Below are 23,297 nucleotides of genomic sequence, written 5' to 3' on the forward strand. Positions count from 1 at the left end.
GTTGCCCGGCGGTTTCCGGGCCTCCTCTCGCGATTCGGGGCCGAGAGGCGACGGGAGCGAAAGGCGAGAGAAGCGCGGAGCACACGGCGAGAGGAAGCGTCGGGGAGCCTCGGCGGCGTCCCCAGGGTCCGCCAAAGCCACCCGGCCGCTGGCTGGGGCCCGGGGTGGTGAGGAAGTGCTTCGAGGCCTCGTTGAGGCCTAGTACCGGCTTTGTGTCCGAGGCGGCGGCGGCGGCGGGGGGGAGGCGGAGCCGGGGGCGGCCTGCGGGAAGGCCTCTCCTCCGCCGACCGCGCGTTTCTGGCCTAGGCCGCGGGCCGCTCGTGGCCTCCGGGGAGCAGGCGACAGGGGTTTGCGTGTGGGGGGGCCTGGGCCTGGGGAAGCTGACGCCGGTCGTCCGGAAGCCAGGAGGAGGCGAGAGGCCGCTCGTGGACTCCGGGCCTAGGCCCTCTTCCCCCAACCTTCTCCCGGGGCCTGGGTCACCCCAATCCACGGAAAGAGAGACCAACCGGGAGGTGCGGCCTCGCTATGGACCCCTGACCCCGCGGGGTCATTCGGACTCTAACGTGTGGACTGACCGCTACTGACTGCACCGCCTGCCCCCCGTCTCCTGCCGGCCCCTTAGCATGAGCGAGGGGGACCCAGCCGGGTGACATTGTGCCCGTTGGCGGATTCTCGATTTCCCCTTTCCCCGCCCTCGTCCGCTTCCTCCCGTATGAAGTGCTTCTGAGTATCGGGGGGAGGGGGGCGGGGGGGGCTCTGGATTATTGTTTTTACGAACCCCTGCTTGTGGTTGGGGGGGTATTTAATCTGAGGCCTTAGGGTCCTTCGGTGTCTTTTTGAGTGTTTTGTGTGTGTACATATTTTGCTCTTAAGTTTATAAATATACATATATTGAGCGTGTCCACGTCTCCTCGCTGAACCTTAGGAATCCTTTGGCACCATGTCCTGTGTGCATTATAAATTTTCCTCTAAACTCAACTATGATACCGTCACCTTTGATGGGCTCCACATCTCCCTCTGCGATTTAAAGAAGCAGATTATGGGGAGAGAGAAGTTGAAAGCTGCCGACTGCGACCTGCAGATCACCAACGCGCAGACGAAAGAAGGTAAGAGCCACACGGGCTCCAGCTCGGCTGGCCGGAGATAGGTAGTGGTTGTGCTAAATACTGGTTGCCTGGCAGGAGGCTAACCGCCATTACGTCTCCTGTGGGCCTGTTCGTTCTAAGACTTTGGATGCACCTTTCCTGGAGACCCAGGGGTTGCAGCGGTCGGCCTGGGGGTTTAACTGGCTTGTATGGTGTCTGCGTAGGTGGGATCATCGGTAACCGGCTAATCTGAAAACGTGCAAGTCGGTTTAGTCTTCTCAAATGTTATTTAAAATGAGGATGTCCGTGGGAGAGGGTGAGGGGTGCCCTCCAGGTTCTTGGGGGTGCTTGCCCTGTGGCGTTTTCGAGCTTGTTTTTCATCAGAGGGCAAGAGAGCATATGGAGGCGTCTTACTTGTTAAAGCAGCGGTAGAGATAGTGCCCTAACTTGCTAACCTGACAGTGGTTTGGGGGTTCAGTGGCAGGTTTTATGTACTCCCTTTTTCTTCCAGTCCTTTGGTACTTAATTTATTTTTATTTTGGAGTTGCCTGTGTTGCGGCGCAGGGATCCTCACTTAAATATTTTTGAGGATTTAATCCAGCCAGTCTTTAATGTTGGAATTGCTTTTGGAACCTGATGTGTTCTGATGTCACCACTTTTGTGTGTAAATTCCAGAATTAGTAATACAGTAATTAAGTGGCTGAGCTCTGAGTTCATCACATTACTCTTAAAATTTAGTAGCAATTTAGTAAAGGGTCTTCTTTTTTTTTTTTTAAAGTAGTAATTGCTAGGCTTTATTTACGTGATTATGTTACTTGGATGTGGAGAATAGTAGGCTGCTACCAAGTGAGTTTCAAACAAGCCACTGATGGGAATATTTAAGTTCTTTCTCCTTTTTAAAAGCATTTAATAATGTTGAGAATTTAACATTAGATATGACAGTGTGAGAAGTAGTATCTGCAGATTCTGGTTCTGCATTTGTTTTGGTTTCTTTTTCTTAGTACTGTAATGCTGATGTGTAGTTTTCAGTAGATCAGTCTGGGATGGGGAGAAATAAAGTTCAAACTAGCTTAGGGTATTTTATCGATCACTAAATTTTTCTTAAGGTGTGACTTGCGTTCTTTTAGTTGAAATTGGGGGGGTGTCCCTCACTTCTAGCCTACATGGGGTTTTGGATTTTGTTTCGTTTTTTAAATATTTTAATTTTAAGTAATCTCTACACCCAGCGTGGGGCTCGAACTCACAACCTAGAGACCAAGAGTCGGACGCTCTACCAATTGAGCCAGCCAGTGCCCCTAGTTTATAGTTTTTAATAGAGTGAATCTTGTCATGTAAAAGAGTTGTTTCCCATTTATATCCAGATATAAGTTTAATTGTATTACATTAAGGACTGGCATTACTGGCATGATTCAAAAATATTGAATACAAACTTTATTTGCTTACATGGTAACACATGATGGAATATTCTCCACTGCCCCCACCTCCTTTTAAAATGTCATACCTAAGGGATACTCCACAGGAAGCTTTTGTGATTATAATTATGTGTAGAATCCTCTACTTAAGGAGAGGAAAAATTGCTGGTCATCCTGAAGAGTCAAATAGCTTTTTAAAAGTGTTCAAGAAAATACCTTAAAGAAAATACTCTTTTTTTTAAGGTCACCAAAAGTGTCCCTGAAATATTGCAGCCATAGTTACAGGATAGATGGGTTTATAAGAATTTCAGGACATGGGGCCCTGGGTGGCTCAGTGGGTTAAGCCGCTGCCTTCGGCTCAGGTCATGATCTCAGGGTCCTGGGATCGAGTCCCGCATCGGGCTCTCTGCTCGGCAGGGAGCCTGCTTTCCCCTCTCTCTCTCTCTCTCTCTGCCTGCCTCTCTGCCTACTTGTGATCTCTCTCTGTCAAATAAACAAATAAAATCTTTAAAAAAAAAAAAAAAAAAAAAAAAAAAAAAGAATTTCAGGACATACTGGTATGTTTATGACACTTATAAATGAGAGGAAGAAGATGTATATGAAAGTAAAGAATATTAAGGCAATTTTAGTCCTATACTTGGGCAGGATTTACATTTTCTGGAGTATTAAATGATTTTATCATGGACTTGGCTCATTTTCTCCACCTGATAATTGAATACAACTTTGTTAGATTGCAGTAAGTTACAGTTGATGGACATCTTGCCCAAAAATCTAAGAGTTTTGTGACATTGAGTTATTTTTTTTTCTAAGCCAAGAAATTTATGTTATGTATTATTTTTTACAAACCCTGAAAGTTAGGGAGGTGTTTTGTCCAGCAGCATATCTTTTTTTAACATGTTTGTGTGAACCGTCTATATTGAAGAAAGCTTTGATGTTAGATTAAGAGAAGGGGTTTCTGGGGAGAGAATGTGCATTTTGTGCAATCCTCAAATTAAGAGAGGAGAAAATACTGGTAGTCTGAGGATAGTCACTTAATGAGTTTTACAGGAAATAACATCCAGTGTCACAGGCAGCTGAGTAAGAATGGGCTGGGTTTTAGCACCATCCAGTGAATTAGAGAATACAAAATATTTATAGCCTCATAGTTAGGCGATTGCCTAGAAGGATGCTGAACTGGATCACTTAATTTGTTTGAATTAATGTTTAGATTACCCAGTATATCGCATGTCTGTAAAAACATTACTTAGAGTTTTGGGAATCTATGTTTAGGACCCTTAAATCTTAATTACATCAAAATGCATGGGTCAGAATTTTATGTTTTAGATTTAAGAATCTTGCTCCTTTCAAAACAAATCCTGAATGATCTTCCTATATTTTTTAATACAGATTTCCCATATAAACTTGTTTCCCTACCTTTCACCTTCTCTCCCACCTCCAAAAAAAACAAAGCAAAACAAAATAAAACCCGCAACAACAACAAAACAAACCTTCATTCTGAACTTAAGAGTGAAAGATTTGAAAGCTGAGAATGAAGTATTTTTGAAGAGTCTTCTCTTTTTCCATCTATCAGATTCATCTTGTTTTTCATTCCGGAATCCATGGTCTTCATATTTTTGAATCGGAAATCACACTGGCGCCTGGAAAGGGTCTTTTGAAGTTAACAGCCTGCTTAGTAAAGTAGTTTAAGGGTAGGAAGTAACCAGTGTAATTCAGGTAGTTAAAGGTCAGAGCATCTGGTGTGGGGGCACGTGACTTTTAGTCTGACACAGTACTGGTCTGACCAAATTAATAAGTTGTCTTGGAAAGCTACCCTCAATGTTTTTAAGAGTTGTTACATATTCAGAAAGTCCTTGTCAAATGTTTGACGCCAAGTTTTGTTTTAGAATTTATTTTGTGAACATCTCCCATCTTTCAGTTTTTCTTACTCAGATCTTGATTGAAATTTGGAACTATCATGAACTATCAAGGTAATGATGATAGTCTCTAACAGGTCTAGGAAATTGAATTGCTCTGATTGGATACCTGTGAGATACAGTCTGCTACTTGAAATATACCGATAAGAACCCATTTTTGAACAATTTGTAACAGGAAGTAACTAATGATGTTATGATTAAAATTAATAGAGTATTAGACTTAAAATGCTCACATTGTGTGATAAATTGAAATAACTGGAAGAACAGAGGTAGTCAGCCACTTGGTGCTGAGTGACTTAAGTGAAGCAAGTAAACTCCATAATCCTAGAAGAGTGAACCCTGATAACCTGATTATGTGATTGGGAGAGATGAGTACGTTCTCATATCTATCTCATAGATATTCTCGTATCTATCAAATCTGTAATTTTATAGATTCCTTCCTCAGGAAAGCTTTTTACCCATACTTAAAGTTAATTGGTCCAGGTTCTCTCTTAATTTCATTCTTCCAGAAGTATTGCAAGTAATAGGGAGTTTAAAAAGTAGAAAAATAGGATCCATTCATACTTCCTCTTTTGTTCTCAGTGACATCACTGTTCTTCCAGTTGGCTTAAGCCCGGAACCCAGTTTCTTATGACTGACTGCTCCTTTTCCTTCATCTCCCTACCCTCCTTTAATCCATTGGTAGCCTTACCACTTCTACCTCAAAACATTCTGATTCTCTCCCTTTCTGCATCTGTCACATACCAGCAAGGATCATCGTTTCTTACTGGGCCTTTGCAGCAGCCTCCTTATTGGTCATCCTCTTTCTACTCTTGTTCCCCTGTGGGTTCATTGTCCACGTAGATACCAGAGTTCTCTTGTTTGTTCGTTATTAATGTAAATCAAATTGTCATCATTTTTGTTGAATATCTTCAGTGACTTCTTGTACGTATAAATAAAATATAAATCCATTTGTGATTTGTACTTTTCTATCCATCATTCTTCCCTTTCATTATCTTCTAGCTGTACTGGACTTTATTTTTTTTTTTTTTTTTTAAGTTTTATTTATTTATTTGACAAATCACAAGTAGATGGAGAGGCAGGCAGAGAGAGAGGGGGAAGCAGGCTCCCTGCTGAGCAGAGAGCCCGATGCGGGACTCGATCCCAGAACCCCGAGATTATGACCTGAGCCGAAGGCAGCGGCTTAACCCACTGAGCCACCCAGGCGCCCTGGACTTTATTTTTTTCACATGCTTTTCTTTCTGTCTGAAACAGTTTTTGTCCAGCTTTTTTGCATATCTTTCTAGCTTTTCATTCTTTAAGTCTCAAATGTTCCTTAGAAAGGCCTTAAATCAATATTCTATCCACAGTTGCCTCCTGCTACTAATTATTTTTATGAAACTCTTTTTCCTCTATTTAGAACATGTCTTAATTTCTTTAGTCTGTTGTTTTTAGTGATAACTCAGGTTGAGCGAGGGGCAAGGAGGGACATATTTTAAATAACAATAATTGTTAAATAATTTAAATAACACCTTTTTCTCATAGTTTAGATAATTAGCATTACTAGCTAAATAAACTAAAGAATAACTTAGTATTACTGAGATTTGGGGTTCAACAAAAGTAGGAGCGCGAGAGCCGAGAACCTGCTGACAGTCTTTAGTGTCCTTTGAAGAGAATTTCTATTTGTTCTGACAGTATCAGTAATCCAGATGCAAGGAACATGCAGTGATTAATGTTCTTTTAAATTTAAGTTCATTTCCCATAAAATTTATGTTTGGCTGAAGTTTTCTAATTCTTGAGGACTGACATCTCCAAATCGCCAAATAGAAATTCAACTCTCTATCTTTTTTACAGAATATACTGATGATAATGCTCTAATTCCTAAGAATTCATCTGTAATTGTTAGAAGAATTCCTATTGGAGGTGTTAAATCTACAAGCAAGACGTATGTTATGTAAGTATTTATCGGATCTCCTGTATTTAAGTCCTCAGAATAGACTTTTTATCTTGTGAGAAAGAAGTATTTTAGAATAGAAGTCATTACCTTAATAAGTATATCTTCTTAATCCTCGAAACTGTGGGGATGGGTTTGTTTCTTCCTGGTTTCTTCCCCCAGATAACTTAATCTGTAGTTAATAGTACAAACTGTCAGGAAGAAGTTTTTGCTATATAAGTATATTAAAAGCCTTGTTCTAAATATTTTGACGGCATCCAGAGTGTTCAGTAATGCTAACATTTGTTTCTCAATAAGGGGCTTTTGTTGGGAAGCTATAGAGTTTATAGGATTTATGGAATCAGGCTTAGGTTTGACTCCAGTAGCTGCTTTACACCAGTTGTGACTTTGAGTAAGTTATCTAAAGCCTCAAAATAGACTTCTCGGGCCCCTGGGTGGCTCAGTGGGTTAAGCCGCTGCCTTCGGCTCAGGTCATGATCTCAGGGTCCTGGGATCGAGTCCCACATCGGGCTCTCTGCTCAGCAGGGAGCCTGCTTCCTTCTCTCACTCTCTATCTGCCTGCCTCTCTGCCTACTTGTGATCTCTGTCTGTCAAATAAATAAAATCTTTAAAAAAAAATAAAAAAAGACTTCTCAAAATAATATAGGGATATGAGTATTTAACTCAAGAAGAGAGTTAGAAGAATTAAACAGTGCCTGACCCATGGTAGACTCCATTAATGGAGTACGAACACAGCAGTATTTTAGCACCAGTCTAGAGCTTAAGGAATTCACAAAAGACACAGGATTAAAACATCTTTTAACGTTCCCTGCCTCCTTGCAATTTTAATGGTGTTAGAATTATAATAATGTGAAAAGAGTAGTGATTTCCACTTAGAAGTTAGGTTGCCTTAATTGAAATTTTGGCAAATTCTGCTTTTGGCCAGTGAAAAATTCTGGAATTTGCCAGTCGTAGGAAATGGAATGTCTTCTTGGAATTGAGGTAAAATAGTCATTTCTTGGAGATTTACTTCATATGGGCAAGTGTTCATTCTAAACTTACTGTCATTGGTTTGCTATAAAGTTATATTCCATGTCCTAGCCCTTGGGGATCGTTTTGTGTAATATCTTCTGTATAACAATAGCTTAAAAACTTGCATACTTTCTTTTTCTTACAAAAACCAAGTGAATTATGTGCTTTTAACTTTGTGTAATTGTAAGAAATGAGGGAATAATTCCTAGTATTTCGTGTGAAATTACACTTTAAATGCTTTTTAAAAACAGTAAACATTAAGTTTTTTGGTTTTTGTTTGTTTTTTGATACTAAGAAACTTTTAGGGAGAGAATTATTCGAAGTACATGGGAAAATAAGTAGCCTCTTAAAATTGTGTGTTAACTGACTATGTGTGAGATTTCCTTTGTAATCTTTTTTCCTCATAAAATGCCTCTTGAGTTTATTGAGCAAATACTAGAAAATGAATGCTTCATTTTTATCCTAGGACTTGCAAATCGCATGTAAACTTAGAAACTCCTTTCAGATGCACACTAACATTTCTCTGTAGTCAGGATAGCATAAATTTCAATTAAGCTTTTAAGTGCTGTATTTAACAACTCAACTCCTGTTCCCTTTCCTGTGAGAACTTTCAAAAGAATTTCTTCTCAGACTTTATTCGTATGTACTTTAAAAAATCAACATTTTCAGTTCTTCACAACCATCAAGCTCGTTCTTTGAACTAATAAACTGTCAAGACTATATTGCGTATTTCTGGAAGTTCTTATCCTCAGTCATTGTTTTGAGACTTATAAGAAGTTAAAGTTACTATCAACCTGTCTTTCTGGATTTGAAATTTAGTTTTTGGAGCACAGCAATTTCTCAGGGGTCCCAATTATAAATGCTAACAGTGAGTGGTCTTCATTTAAGAAGATCTGATACATGAAAATTTTTATTTGTTACCTATTAAAAAACCAGGGAGGAGCTCCTGAGTGGCTTAGTCCTTAAGTGGCTGCCTTCAGCTCAGGTCATGATCCCCAGGTCCTGGGCTCCAGCCCCACATCAGGCTCCCTGCTCTGCAGGGAGCCTGCTTCTCCCTTTCCCACTCCCCCTGCTTGTGTTCCCTCTTTCTCTGTCTCTCTCTTTGTCAAATAAATAAAAATTTAAGAAAAGGTGGGGGGGATAATGTAACTTGGTTGCTCAGTCTGTAAGAAATAGCTACAATGTTTCTTAACAAAAGACCTTCATACTACCTGTGGGAAAACACCTGTTGTAAATGGCAGGTTACACCTATTCTAGAATTTCTTAGTATAGAATTTTGTTTTATTTTATTTTATATCCCACAAATAGGTCTTAAACTATTAGTAGTGTACATACTAGGAAATTGGTTGTTTTTAAATCTTTGTACCAAAGGAAATTTGTGTTAATAAAGGTATGTGATGAGAGATATATATTAAGTTGTTTTAGCACAAAAATCCATAAATACCTCCTCATAATTAATATTATTTTCATTTTTGTTTATTTTTTAGAAGTCGAACTGAACCAGTGATGGGAACTTCAAAAGCAGTATGTAAAAACACAATCTCACACTTTTTCTACACATTGCTTTTACCTTTATAATGTAGCAGTGAAGTAAATCATTTAGAACTTAACATCCAACTGATCATAGTACATATTGTAAATAAAATGTATTTCGATGACAGCTCAGTTGAATATGGATATATGTGGCATAATTTGCACACTCTGTAGAAATGGGTAATTTGTGCCCCCCAAAACACTGTTTCATATTAAATATAGCATCCTCCCTGTATGACACCGTGTTGTACAGTTAATGTATGATTCTTTTTAGCTCTTGTAGGTTTTACACTAATGAACATGATAACATGTTCTACATCTGTCTGTCTATAGTTAGTATTTTGTATGTATGTACAGGCTGTTGTGTGCTTTTTGTTTCTTGCAATAAAAAAAAATGTTTGGAGTGTATATTTTGCCATTTTCACGTTGTATCACTTAGTTTTTGTTAGTTTTTTTCCTGCCTGACGATGGCTTTTAAAAAATGCATTAGCAATATGCAAAGCTAATGTTAAAGTTTGATGCTTTCTCCAAGTTCAGACACATATAGAAAAGAGCTTTCCAGAGTTGATGCAGCTATATTACTTAGTTTTATCTTATTTGGCAATTTCAAGCTTTTATTCTTTGTTTATATCTCCACTATAAAGTAAGACCTGAAATTGGGCCCCCATGAGTATATAAATGTCTCATTGATGATTTATATAATTGAGTACATTGTTTTAAAATTTTACTACAAGGTCTTCCACTTCCAGCCTGCTTAGTTCTCCAAATTGAAATATTTCCCTCTTTCTCATAAAAATACTAAATGCTGCATTAATTGTAAGCTGATTGAAAGCTGTAGCTCATCAGAGGTAACTCCCCTTAACCAGGATAACATCTTAATTTTTACGATCATAGCTTAAATATGACACCCTGTTGACTTGGAGGTCTTAAATAAGAGGCAGCAGTGTTCCTAAGTTGTGGGGTGACACATTTGTTTCAGAGTATAGGGCTGTAGTAATTGGGTTCTGTAAACTTGATGGTGCTCGAAACATTTTACTGCTGAGGCTTGATCTGTACACAATACAAGATGTCTGAAATCTTGATTTAGAATTCAAGGGTATTGCTTGCTGTTTCACTTTATCCTTTTTAAATAGTACTGATCTTTGTGTATCAGGCATTTCACTAACCTTGGATCATTGCATCTTAAACATGATAATATAGAATATCTTAACTTTGGACTTGTTCTTTAAAGTATATGGCCTTTAGTTCTCATGGAACTAAATATGGTGATTCAAAGATCAAAACTTAGTGTTTTGGGGTCCCCCCCGCCCCTGGGGTATATGGGGTTTTTTGGTTTTTGTTGTTTTTTGTTTTTTGTTTTTGGGTTTTTTTGTTTTTTGTTTTTGTTTTTTTTTTGTTGTTGTTTTGGTTTGGTTTTTTGGTTTTTAAAGCATAATGCTGTAAAAAACTGTCCAAGTTTCTGTTTTGCTGGTGATTGGTTTAAAACTGATTTTATGTATCCAAATGCTAGCACAAATTAGAGTGACTATCCTGGTGACTGTAGTAGTTAATGTAACACATTTTGTATAAAGTACTTTTATATAGTATTTAAATTAATTCAGATGAAGTTTTATTTCTTGAAAACAGTTATTTCCTTTTTGTTTATTAGCATGTGTATAAACACAAATCACATGTTCATAAATAAAGTTAACATTCTTTTAGCCTTGTGTGTTTCCCTGGCATGTCTGTATTACACTTATACAAGAAGCAGTTTATTTTATGCTTATTTAGGTTTCTCTTTTCTTTTTTCTTTTCTTTTTTTTTCTTTTTTTTTTTTTTGGATACTTTAAAAGTGGCTTTAATTTTTAGGTAGAATGTCTGAAATGAAGACATTAGATGATTTAATAATTTAATATCCCCATCATTTATTTGCTTGGGGTACATTTGCTGGCATTTAGGATGAGAATATATTCATGAAGCATAATTAATGCCCATTTTACAAATCACCTGTTACTGTACACTTCACAAAAGCCAAGATAGAGCCACCAAATGAGGTTTCTAATTCTAGTTAATAGAAGTAAATGTGTGTACATTTTTGGTAACCTAAGCCAATTGCGATCAAGGATGGCTGTTTCTGTCCATATCCCTTAGCTTTGTTTTATTTAGTCATCCTTCCACGTTGGTACTGCAAAGCTGGATGTTCTTTTTGCTTATTAAATATCAGAGTTGCATTTTGTTGGATCCTTTAATTTCAAGCAAGTATGGGTGGCATAAAAAAATTTCAGATTCTTTCTCCCAGAAGCAAGACCATAAATTAGATGTGGGGAAGTGGGTTAATTTTAATAATGTCCACAGTATGTACTCATCAGTATTTTTTAAGACTAGATTTTTTTTTAACATGGTGCAGTTTTTAAATCATTAGTTAATACATTTATTGATGCTTAGGACATGCAAATTTCTGGTCATGTTTAAACCATTTCTTGTCAGCAATTTTCACTTAATTTCTAGTACCTTACTATATCCGGGAAACAATTGGATTCCTTTCTCAATTTCTGGTAAATTTTACTTCCTTGTGGATTTTAAGGTATTTAAGGTGCTAGAGTGATTGGTGGGGAAAAAAAGTGATGTAGATGCCATTGAGTATCTGAAACCACTTTATAGGATACTAAAACAAGTTGGCAGAAAACTAACATGGCAAGAAAGCCCAGTGTAAGAACCAAAAGACTGCTATATTTTAGGAATGGAAAGAACAAAAAGTGTTAGTGTTAGTATTTTAGTTCCAGCTATAATAAAGTTAATATAGCTGCTTTTTTTTTTTTAAGAAATGATCAGTGTTCATATTCTAGATAGTAATGGATTTATTTTGAAAGGCTATTAATTTGTTTCTTTGGTTAGAAACATAGATGATGCTTGACAGTAATTTGTTCAGTTCTTGTTACTTAGATTCAAATAATTCCTAGCTGATGTAAAATGTAACCCTCTTCAAAATAGATATCAGGATTTATTCTCGATAAAAATAGGATATTTGTGTATTCTTTTTTTTTCTCTTTAAGTTTCCCTTTGAGATTAGTTCTGTAACGAAAGAGCACTTAAAAACTAGATGAGAATAAGAACACGTTGGTGGATTATATGGTTGTGTATTAGGAATGTGGAGTTCGTGCATTATGAACTCTGCCACCCCTCAGTGGGGAGCTAAGAACCTTTTGTTTAAATAAGCATCCCAGTAGTAATATCCATTGAACTAACTCTTAAAACTCTAAGATATTTATAAGATATATTTTAAATTTAGCCAACATTACTTTTATTTATTGAACTCCTTCTATGGTGGGCATTGTGCTAAGAACTTACTTCATTGAAACTTGTAACATTTCTATTTGGGGCTCTCAGTCATGCTGCTTTTATTTTAATACTCTTAGCTCTCTGGAATATTTGAAAAATACTTAACAGAGACTCACTTTGTTGTTGTTGTTTTTCTCTGATCCAGACATCCTGTTACATCCTCTCCATTTTAAACAAGAGTTCTGACCAAAATGCATGAGAAATTTATAACCTGTTGAATGAGCAACCTGATTACTACATAGGAAGCTAATAATGTTTTCATTTTGGCACACTTACAGGGGAATAGTATCTTAAGAGTCATATGCTAAACGTGTGTGTGTGTGTGTATACATGTGTACACATATACACACATAAACACTTATATAAAAAAACTGATAATAAAATCACTACAAAGATCAAATAAGTGAAAAAAAATTTAATATCCTATTTGAAAATACATTTTTAAAATCCTTCTATCCTTCAGCATTTAATGCTTGCTCCATTTGATTAACTTCCTTCACACATTAAATTCCATCTTTTTATGAGAGCCCTGGTTTGCCTTTGTCACAGGCTACCTTTGGTTTCTTTTTTTTTTGGCTTAACACCTTTCCTTGATAAAGCTATGGTTTCTTTGGCAAGAAGCCATTCTTTCTTACTCTTTGGGAGAATAACCAGATTTACTCAGAATGAGCAGTACATGCTCAAAAATAGAGAAAAAAGTAGCAATTATGTGGGAGCTGTTTTATTAAACAATTATCTGAGCCTTTAAAGAGCTGCTTGTTTTTACAGTGTTCTATAATGGCATTCCAGAAAAGTTAGATTTCTTATTCTTCTCTCATCTAATGCACATTGTCTTAGCATTTTCCGATTTAGAGAGCACTGATAGACATGGGACTCTTTTTTAATATTTAGTCACTGCTCTGAACACATTTTCTGTGATACATTTTTCTTTACCCTGTTGTTCTTCTTTTATTCTTTGTAATTGAGTCTCCCTCAACTTTAGCCTTTTACTGTGTGTGAAATACATAGAGAAGGGTAAAGCGGGGGTGAGGTACAGTTTCAGCTTTAAAACTGGAAATAATAACATTCTTTAGAAAACTTCTAAGAAAATGCCCAGTATTTGAACATTAAGTGGCAGTAGGGACTAAATGATCACTTTCAGATGTTTTCAGTGTGGAACTTGAATGTGTGTTTAATTTTTTGTGAACAGATTGATGACTCTTCTGCGTCTATTTCTCTGGCCCAGCTTACAAAGGTATATATATATATATATATATATTCTTGAAAATATAAATCTTTTTCTAACATCGTATTCTTTTTTAATGTGGAACAGTTGTTTGAAGAGGGGTTGGGGGAGGATGTATTTTGTGAAAACATTGTACACATTATTACTATCCTGTAAAGAGTAGTTGCCGTTTTGAGAAGATAGGGGGAGTATTTTGGCAGCCTCACCATAATGTTGGAGTGTTGTTCATCTTCAAGACCGAAGAAACACATGAAGCTACCCTTACCTTTTTTTTTTTTTTTCCCTCATACATTTTGTTTAATTATACATTGGAAACTAACAGAGTTCTGGAGGAATTTCCTGGTTTTGGCTGTAAATTATGTGGACTTTCTTTAAGCAGCCAAAATAGAAGCTTTCCTTTACATGGACAATTGCACAGTTATTTCTTGAATATTCGAAATGATCCCATGAAGGTCAACATTTTAAATGTGTTACAATTGTTTCTTTATGCTATAGACTTGTAGTCTGTCTGCATTAGAAAAAGTTTTAAACAACCTAATTTGTTTGAACACAGACTACATGGATTGTGTAAATGTATGAAGCTGTTTGCAGGAATATACCAATGTGTATGTTTGGCAGAGGGGCAAATTGTTACCTCCTGAAATAATTGTATATGCCGTGTTTTGCGATAAAATTGCTTGCATTTTCTGCTCAACAATGTGTACTTTTGTTTGGGAAAGCACTAGTGATGGATTACTTTTTAAAATAATAGATGTAGCTTGCAAATTATGCCTTTAAAAAAAAGAAAAAAGGGAAGAAGACATATATTACAGAATAGACAGATTTTTTAGGACCAAGAAGGAAGGAAGTCTTCCAGTTTTTCAAAAATCTTTTTTCCCTACTGTCAGAAATGTAAAACCAAACTTAAGTAACCAAGATTTATCTAATGAGTTGGATGGATTTTCCATTAGTGCTGTCCCTATCTTATCCTTGGCTTTGTTAGAGGTTGTGTCCTTTTCCCCTAGAATGTATCCCCCCAAAATGTCCTAATAACAAATAAGCTTTTAAGCTCTTGTTCCGGGAAAACTAAACATTAAAATTGATGATTCTGAGACACAAAGTGGGCTGAAACCCATCCTCTCTCACAGTTTTCTAAAGCAAAGTGGTCTAGCATAGAGTTAACCTCTTAAGCAGTTTATAGTTCATGGTTTTAATTCTTATGTGCTGTAAGGACCATATTTGAATTTTGGTCTGTTCCTACTATTGTTTCTTTGTGGGAAGCAGTTGGGGAATTTTGGAGGTTTGGGGGATTTTTTTTTTTAACTATTTGTAAATTAATGTTTGGGTTCAAACAAATTAGTTGTTCAACATCTGTAATCCAGTTTTCTGTAAATGTTGCTGTTGTTCTAAGCTCTGTTAATGTTAAGCATTCTTTGTATATAAAATTACAATAAAATGTTAAAACTGGTTGCTTGTTTTGTGGATGAATGTAAAGATAAAACCCAATGAATGGCTGATGTGAGTGCTAGATGCTTGAAGATTAAAGTTACTAGGACTCACTCTCTTAGACCCTGCTTATATCTAGACTCTTCTGTATATAATGAAGTTCATAAAACTTTGGAGAGTTGGATTTAAAATTTTGAGTGCTCAGTTGCATGTGCCTTGCACTTAATTTGAAACTGTTGCTACTACTTAAAGAGCCTTCTGGCTTAGTAACAGCTGCATAATAGGTTCAGTAGTTCTACCCACAACCCTATCTCCAAGTTTTAAGTATTAAGTCTTTGTATTGTGACACTTGAATTATTTTTAAGATTTAAAATATCAAGTGTTTCCGTAATCTGTTTTTAACTCTTAGAGGAGTCATATGCAAATCTTAATGTAAGGTACAAACAGGGTCTAAGGTTTGAGTGCCCCCAGAACGGCCTTCCTCAGCGCTGCAGACACCCAAACATCATGTAATGACCTAAGGAACTCCCGGTGCCTCTTCTAGGTTATACATTTAAATAGTTTTAGGTTTTATGCAAGATTAGATACTGCTCTTTATAGGATGAGTGGTGTTGTCTTTGGCTGTGTGGTCTTAAATGTGTTTCTAATGTGTGTGTCAAATAATTACCTGTTAAACAGACTGCCAATCTGGCTGAAGCCAATGCTTCTGAAGAAGATAAAATTAAAGCAATGATGTCGCAATCTGGCCATGAATACGACCCAATCAAGTAAGTCCATAAATACTTCGTATTAATAGGTATTTTGGGGTGGGTTCTCCCCCCCAATCAAAAGCGTTTTTTCAAGTTTTTGTGTACATGTAACTTTTTTTCCCTTTCAGTTACATGAAGAAACCTCTAGGTCCACCACCTCCATCTTATACCTGTTTTCGTTGTGGTAAACCTGGCCATTATATTAAGAATTGTCCAACAAATGGGGTAAGTCCAAAGTAGAAACCCTGGTGCACCTTATTTTTCTCAGTTATTTCTTAGCCATTATAGTTTTCTTGTGAATACTGCCTTCTCTATTACAATGGCAAATGAGCACAGGCTCTGGAGCCCAACTGCCAGGCTTCAGAACCTGGCTCTGCCATTTAATAACTGCGTAAGCCTGGGCAAGCTACTTGATGCTTCAAGCCTGTGGTTTCTCCTCCGGATGACTGAGGTGCTCATAGCAGTATTTCCCTCACGTGGCTATTGTGAAGATTAAGTGAGGTCATGTGTGTAAAGCACTACAAATAATAGAAGCAATTAATGAGTACTGCATGTTAATATTAAATAAATGTTAACTGCTTGCTTTCTTCCTCCTTTCTCCTTTCTCCTCCAAATAGGATAAAAACTTTGAATCTGGTCCTAGGATTAAAAAGAGCACTGGTATTCCCAGAAGTTTTATGATGGAGGTGAAAGATCCTAACATGAAAGGTGCAATGCTTACCAACACTGGAAAATACGCAATACCAACTATAGATGCGTAAGTATGCGAGTTAGGTGCGATTGTGAGGCCGCCATCCGGCCAGGCGCCAGTCCTCTATGTAGTCTCAGGCTCGTAACGTGGCTATTTGGATTACTTGTGAGCATTATATAGCAATACTGTTAGTCTCCATGTGTTGCATTTCTGTGTGAAGAATGAAAGGCTGCAGTCTGCTCCATTAAATGCAAATTTAAAATGGATTTGGGGGTTTTTGTTATCACTGAGTGCCACTTCCCTTGTAGTCTTCTGATTTTTTTCTTTTTCTGTCATACCCTGCTTTCTTCCTCATTCACATACATACTCCCACATAATCTTATATGCTGTCTACATTTTTTAAGTGAAGAAGACAAATACCTTAATCCTTTTGAGAAGCAAAAGGCTTAAGCATAAGCGTTCTACAAGATGTCAAGGCAAATATAAGTGCCAAGAATAAATAAAAAACTGAGTCCTCTTGAACAAGTTTGGACAAACCATGGGAGTGTTAAGATTTTAAAATATGGTTTGTTTATACGCCATTAGAAGAGCTACAGCACTGTATGCTACAGCTTCCTGCTTATTTTGAATGGGTTTTCAGATTTTGCTTAATGGGTCGATTTTAATGAAATGGATAGCTGTGGAAACCTGGCGTTGTGGTTCAACCAGACAACTTCTCAGTTTACCTGCTCTTACTGATCGTTAATTTTTGGCTGCCCTGGGCAGCTGTGAAATCACATAATATAGAACACGGTATTAATTGTTCCTTTGGACTGCATTCTCTAACCACTCCTCCAGTGGGTTATGAAGTGAGCGTGTCCTCAGGACATATCTTGAGAAACATCAATTTAGAGAACAGCTGGCAATGTTCATAGGGACACAGGGAAAATGTACAGAACAGTTTGCTTCAGCTTCATGCTGTCCTGTTGAAATGCAGTGGAGTGAGCAGGTGAGGGTGATGGGAGGAAGACGGCTGTGCTGTGGGAATGGTGTGGGGCAGAGTGGTTTCGAGTATGCGCTCGAGTAATAAGTGCCTCATTTTCGTTCACGGATAGGAATGAGTGTTCTCCTCAACTCCCAACCCTGTTCACTTTCTCAGTTTCACCCCCATCTATTTTTTCTCCGTCACCATCCTGTGTTTGTGGTTCATCTTAGAGCAGTCTGTTGTTCTGTTTCTAATTCAGACATTTCATACATATTTCCAAACAACTTAGGTTGAAATGGATGATTTTTACAGACACAATTTAAGAGCAGACCGCTTCATCTTAATATAATATATACAAGTAAAAGTATTTAAATAGAAATTTGTGTTGGAATAACACCACCCTTGTGAACCCTAACTAGTAATTAACTTCATTGCTTTTTGAATGCTGAAATACAAAAGCCCATTTGTGCCAAACACACAGCAAATACTGGGGAAAATGGGAGCCCAAATATTTTAAATGAAGCTTTCACCCTCTCCACTAACACCACTGATAAGCAACTCAGACTCTTCTTCTGTTTCTTTTTCTATCCTCTGTTCTCCTCTTTTTTTTTTTTTTTTTTCTTTCTTTTCTCTCTTTTGGGCAGTGGGAGACTCCTCTTTCACAAATTGGGAACAATGGGGCATAAGCAAATTGATACTTATTTCTGGAATCGTGGTGATGTCTATGGAGCAACTGCAACACAAATAACACACCTAAGGTACCCTACTCCGTACAGCTGAGATTCTTTCATTTCCAGCGTTGAGATTGACACACTCTGTTCCTAAATGAGGTAGAAAGAATTTATGTAGGCATTCCTGTGTTTTATAAATCTGCCTGATTACAGAGAAGATGGGGGTGTTCGGAATAGTTGTGACAAGTTAGAGAATAGTGTATTGTTTTTTTTTTTCTTTTTGATATATTAAATATACAACATTTCTGCAGAATGCACTTCTACCAAAAAATGGACCCCAAATGATGGAAGTGTTACTTTATGTTTTTGTAACACATACTTTGATCACTTAAGTCATTAATATTTCTTAGTTGGCTATAAATAGTAAGTCTCTCTTTTAAAATGCCGATTATAAGTAGATCACTGGTTTTACAGTCTACTTCTAGATACTGGTGTGGTTGGTAGCATCCTGTTTTCCTAGAGGTATCCCCCTTAATTTTGTAATGTCAGCACCAATTTCTATTTCCTGTGGTACGGCATTCGCTCTAATACCGTCACATGTTCTGGGTACTGTTGGACCGAGGAGGGGAAATTTCGTTTGTTTGTTTTTCAAGTAATGTGGTAGGATAGAGAAAACTGTGGTTAGGATGTTGTCATGTCTAAGTTCAAATCCTGTCTCTGCCACTTAAACATAATTTTGTGGCACCGAATATGTCCCTTTATTTTCCAGTCCTCAGTTCTAGAGTTGTGGATTTTTAAGATTCTGTTAGCCAGTTTTACAGTGTTTGTTTCTTTTTGTTATGCTTGTTTAGGACTTCGTTTTATGTCTTATTGTTGTTTAGAGGGAGGATGTTCGTAATACTCCATTATTTTGGAAGGTATTATACTTGTGTAAACAAATGTAGCATCGAACTGAATTATAAGTTCCCATTATGGTATAGTAGAACATGTTCATCTCTTGGAAATACTTTGCCTTCTTAACAGTGTTAAAACAGAGAAACCTTCTTTTACAGAGAAGCATATGCAATTGGGAAGAAAGAAAAACCGCCTTTCTTACCGGAGGAGCCATCCTCTTCTTCAGAAGAAGATGATCCAATCCCAGATGAACTGTTGTGTCTCATCTGCAAAGATATTATGACTGACGCCGTTGTCATTCCCTGCTGCGGAAACAGTTACTGCGACGAATGTAAGAAACGTTGAACTTGGAAAGATGTAGATCTTAAAATATGTGTATTTACCTGGAGAGGCTCTAAGCAACGCTATAGGTTTTAATAATGAAGTATGAAATGTCAGTAATTGGTCAGTTCCTAAGTGAGCATTTAATAGCAAGAACTGTTTTTGTTGCTGCATTTTTTTTAAACAACAGTCTCTTTGTCCTATTAATTAATAGAGTGGACCACCTCTTGCACCTTCATCAGGTAACTCTACTGGGGTTTTATGAAATGTAGGATTTTTGTTGCCTGTACATTTTAAATGGTATGCAAAATTTTGAATGCTTTTTGGGCCTTAGATATTCTGGAAGTACTTTTAAGGTACTTAAATCCCTTCCCTGGAGGATTGTGGAAAATAGCTTATTCCTTATTCTAAAATTCCTAAGTGTGATTGAGATCTTCTTTCTCACCTGCATCTGCCATGTGGTGACTTGTGACTTTTTTTCTTTTTTTTTTTTTTTTCCTAAAGATTTTATTTATTTATTTGTCAGAGAGAGAGAACACAAGCAGGCAGAGGCAGAGAGAGAAGCAGGCTCCCCACTGAGCAAGGAGCCTGATGCAAGACTCTATCCCAGGACCCTGGGATCCTGGGCCGAAGGCAGCGCCTTAACGGAGTGAGCCACCCAGGCATCCCTGACTTTTTTTTTTTCCTGATCATTTATATTAGCATTTGTTTTTTTTTCTGCCACTTACTCTAAATTTGCCCCTTCTTAACTGAGATGAAAATGGCATCCTCTGAAAATTTCACTGCTTCTCTGTGGCGTGCTCTCCTCTGGCCTTTTTCATTTCTAAACATAGCTTTGGAACATAAATCTTTATTTGGGGTCCTCTTTAGTGAAGACCAAGGTAAAGAAGAGGTCACTTACAATTTGTTTCAGGGTATGTCTTAGCTTAACAAACCACTTATTTTTTTTTACTATACTAAAGCATAATTGGTGAATCTGTAATTTAGCATTATTTCTATGTACTGTGCTGGAGGTATTGCTGACCTGGACTGTATAACACTTCTGGTTTTTATCCTCTACTTTCCTCGTGAGGCTTTTTTAAAAGGCCTCTTAGCCATGTAAACTTTTTCTCTTTCTAGGCTATACCTTATTTCTGTGATTTTCCCCTATAATATTCCAACTACTAGCTAAACAAACCGAATGGTATTAAGGAAAGAGTGCTTCTTCTCTCACTTTAAATGTTTGTTGGAATTATATTCATGGCTTCTGTTTTTAAGGTAGAAGTTAGAGCAAAGGAGTGCTATTAGGCAAGAGATTTTACTTCTAAGTTTCTTTTTTTTTTTTTTTTTTTTTTTTTTAAAGATTTTATTTATTTATTTCACAGAGAGAGATCACAAGTAGACAGGCAGAGAGGCAGGCAGAGAGAGAGAGAGGGAAGCAGGCTCCCTGCTGAGCAGAGAACCCGATGTGGGACTCGATCCCAGGACCCTGAGATCATGACCTGAGCCGAAGGCAGCGGCTTAACCCACTGAGCCACCCAGGCACCCTACTTCTAAGTTTCTTAATCTCAGAAATGATTAGTGATATGTGCCTGGAAACAGAAATGTAACCACTTAGGTATAAGTCTTTGTAATTCATTCTCTAAACCCTGAGTTTTTATAATTCATTCTCTAAACACGGAGTTTGTACTCTGCTTTTATTAATACTTAAAATATTTGACATAGGTATAAGAACAGCACTCTTGGAATCAGATGATCATACATGTCCGACCTGCCATCAGAATGATGTCTCTCCTGATGCTTTAATTGCCAATAAATTCTTAAGACAGGTAACTATTTTCATATCCCTTTTCTGAAAATTTTTTAAGAATTTTTGATTGTTTAAACTGTACTTGAGCAAATACAGCCTTACATTTTCCTGCATTTTTCTGTTTGGTATCTGTAGGCTGTTAATAACTTCAAAAATGAAACTGGTTATACGAAAAGACTACGAAAACAGTTACCTCCACCATCGACCCCCGTACCAACGCCGAGACCACTCATCCAGCGGAACCTACAACCTCTGATGAGATCTCCAATATCAAGACAACAGGATCCTCTTATGATTCCAGTGACATCTTCATCAACTCACCCAGCTCCTTCTTTGTCTTCATTAACTTCTAACCCGTCTTCCTTGGCCCCTCCTGTGCCTGGAAATTCATCTTCTACCCCAGCTCCTGTACCTGATATAACTGCAACGGTGTCCATATCAGTCCACTCAGAAAAATCAGATGGACCTTTCCGGTAAGTCTGTGTGCAGCTCTTGTGATTTAGAAACAAGTGAGATCGGGGCGCCTGGGTGGCTCAGTGGGTTGAGCCGCTGCCTTCGGCTCAGGTCATGATCTCAGGGTCCTGGGATCGAGTCCCACATCCGGCTCTCTGCTCAGCAGGGAGCCTGCTTCCCTCTCTCTCTCTGCCTGCCTCTCTGTCTACTGTGATCTCTCTCTGTCAAATAAATAAATAAAATCTTAAAAAAAAAAAAAAAAAAAAAAAAAAACCTAGAAACAAGTGAGATCAGTAGTACAGTTTTTTTATTGTATGTTGCTCTAGCAGTTGTAGTGGCCTGGAGTATGTATCATCCTTGTGAATCACTGTGCTCAGTAAGGTGAGGGACTCAAAAAAGTAACCCTCTTCTAAAGGTTTCCTTGTAACAGATGACCTACTCTTATTGGAGGAACAGGCAAATGAAGGAGATTCACTCGGTAAATGATTAAGCATCCCAAGGTGAAGGGCTATACAGGTTGCCAACAACCCTTATTAAATGTCGAATCATAAAGAGATTTCACTTGTGGTCATAATGGTGGTATTAGAAAGAGTCGATTTGAGCAGAACTAAGCACAGTTTGGATCGGTAGAGGGGATAAACCACTGGTGGCGGTAGAATTGTTTTGGAGCAAAATTAGGTAGAAGACCAATGAAAACTCACTTAAATCCTACCACTTCAGACACAAAAAGGACCTTTGATCATGTAGTCTGATGGCTTTTATAAATTCTTAAAGAAGCAACCAAATTAAAAAAAAAAAAAAAAAAAAGATATCAGGGGTCTGTACAGACCTACTGAAGTAAAAATCTTGAGGATTGGGTCCTTGACATGTACATGGAAGACTTCTCACTGATTCTCTGTGATTAACGGTGGGAATGAGTCTCGGGTTCATTGGCATTTCTAGACCACCCCTTTGATTCACTAGTGGAGCTGGAAGTAGAATTTACTCTTAATCCTGTCTCTTTAGGTCCCACACTTTGACTTTCTGTTTGTTTGGGGTTTTTTTTTAAGCTTTTATTATTCTTACAACCATACCGGTTTCTATCATAGCTATCATAGATGAGACTGCTTATGGAGATTTCCTTTTTTTTTTTTTTTTTAAAGATTTTATTTATTTGACAGACAGAGATCACAATTAGGCAGAGAGGCAGGCAAAGAGAGAGGAAGGGAAGTAGGCTCCCTGCTGAGCAGAGAGCCTGATGTGGGGCTCCATCCCAGCACCCTGGGATCCCGACCTGAGCCGAAGGCAGAGGCTTTAACCCACTGAGCCACCCAGGCGCCCCTGGAGATTTCCATTTTTTTACTTAGCACCCTGTGTTCACGGAACTCTGTAAAGGTCCAGTCCTCTCACTTTCCTCAAAAGCTTTCATCAACTTTGATTTAACTCACCTTAATGCAGGTGGTGGGCAAACAGACTTAGTAATATGTAATTTTTTGCTCTTAATCCTCCATTTCTGATGACTTCTTAATGCATTGTAAACTACATTGTTTTCTAGGGACTCTGATAGTAAAATACTGCCAGCTGCAGCCCTTGCACCCGAGCACTCAAAGGGGGCCTCTTCAATTGCAATTACTGCTCTTATGGAGGAAAAGGTAAGTTTGACTGGCTTTTAAATTTGGAGATTTGTCTTAATGTTGTTCTTCTGGGTCTGTTGTTGGGTCTTTTTTTAACTGTTTCTTTCTATTCATGTTTTTTTCATACAGGGTTACCAGGTGCCTGTACTTGGAACCCCGTCTTTGCTTGGACAGTCACTATTGCATGGACAGTTGATCCCCACAACTGGTAAGTAAAATTCTGGTTTGAATATTTTTTTCTTTCAAAACAGTTGTAACTTAACATGCGGTTTCACATTTACCTATTGTTTTTGTTTC

General features: G+C 37.8%; 1 protein-coding gene across 2 annotated transcripts in view; it reads left to right on the forward strand.

Annotated features, from left to right (window-relative positions):
- The first annotated feature begins 927 nt into the window (after positions 1-927).
- RBBP6 (RB binding protein 6, ubiquitin ligase) overlaps positions 928-23,297 on the forward strand; it is a 31,244-nt gene continuing 8,874 nt past the window's right edge. For both annotated transcript variants that reach the window (XM_059153999.1, XM_059154000.1), the window contains exons 1-12: positions 928-1,106; positions 6,244-6,343; positions 8,842-8,878; positions 13,395-13,439; positions 15,534-15,622; positions 15,733-15,829; positions 16,222-16,361; positions 18,983-19,155; positions 20,850-20,953; positions 21,070-21,407; positions 22,922-23,018; positions 23,130-23,208. In XM_059153999.1, coding sequence (XP_059009982.1) covers positions 941-1,106; positions 6,244-6,343; positions 8,842-8,878; positions 13,395-13,439; positions 15,534-15,622; positions 15,733-15,829; positions 16,222-16,361; positions 18,983-19,155; positions 20,850-20,953; positions 21,070-21,407; positions 22,922-23,018; positions 23,130-23,208 — 1,465 coding nt within the window. In that variant the 5' untranslated portion in view covers positions 928-940. The remainder of the gene's footprint in view (positions 1,107-6,243; positions 6,344-8,841; positions 8,879-13,394; positions 13,440-15,533; positions 15,623-15,732; positions 15,830-16,221; positions 16,362-18,982; positions 19,156-20,849; positions 20,954-21,069; positions 21,408-22,921; positions 23,019-23,129; positions 23,209-23,297) is intronic.

This window comes from Mustela lutreola, chromosome 17 (genome assembly GCF_030435805.1).
Source record: "Mustela lutreola isolate mMusLut2 chromosome 17, mMusLut2.pri, whole genome shotgun sequence".
NCBI lineage: Eukaryota > Metazoa > Chordata > Mammalia > Carnivora > Mustelidae > Mustela > Mustela lutreola.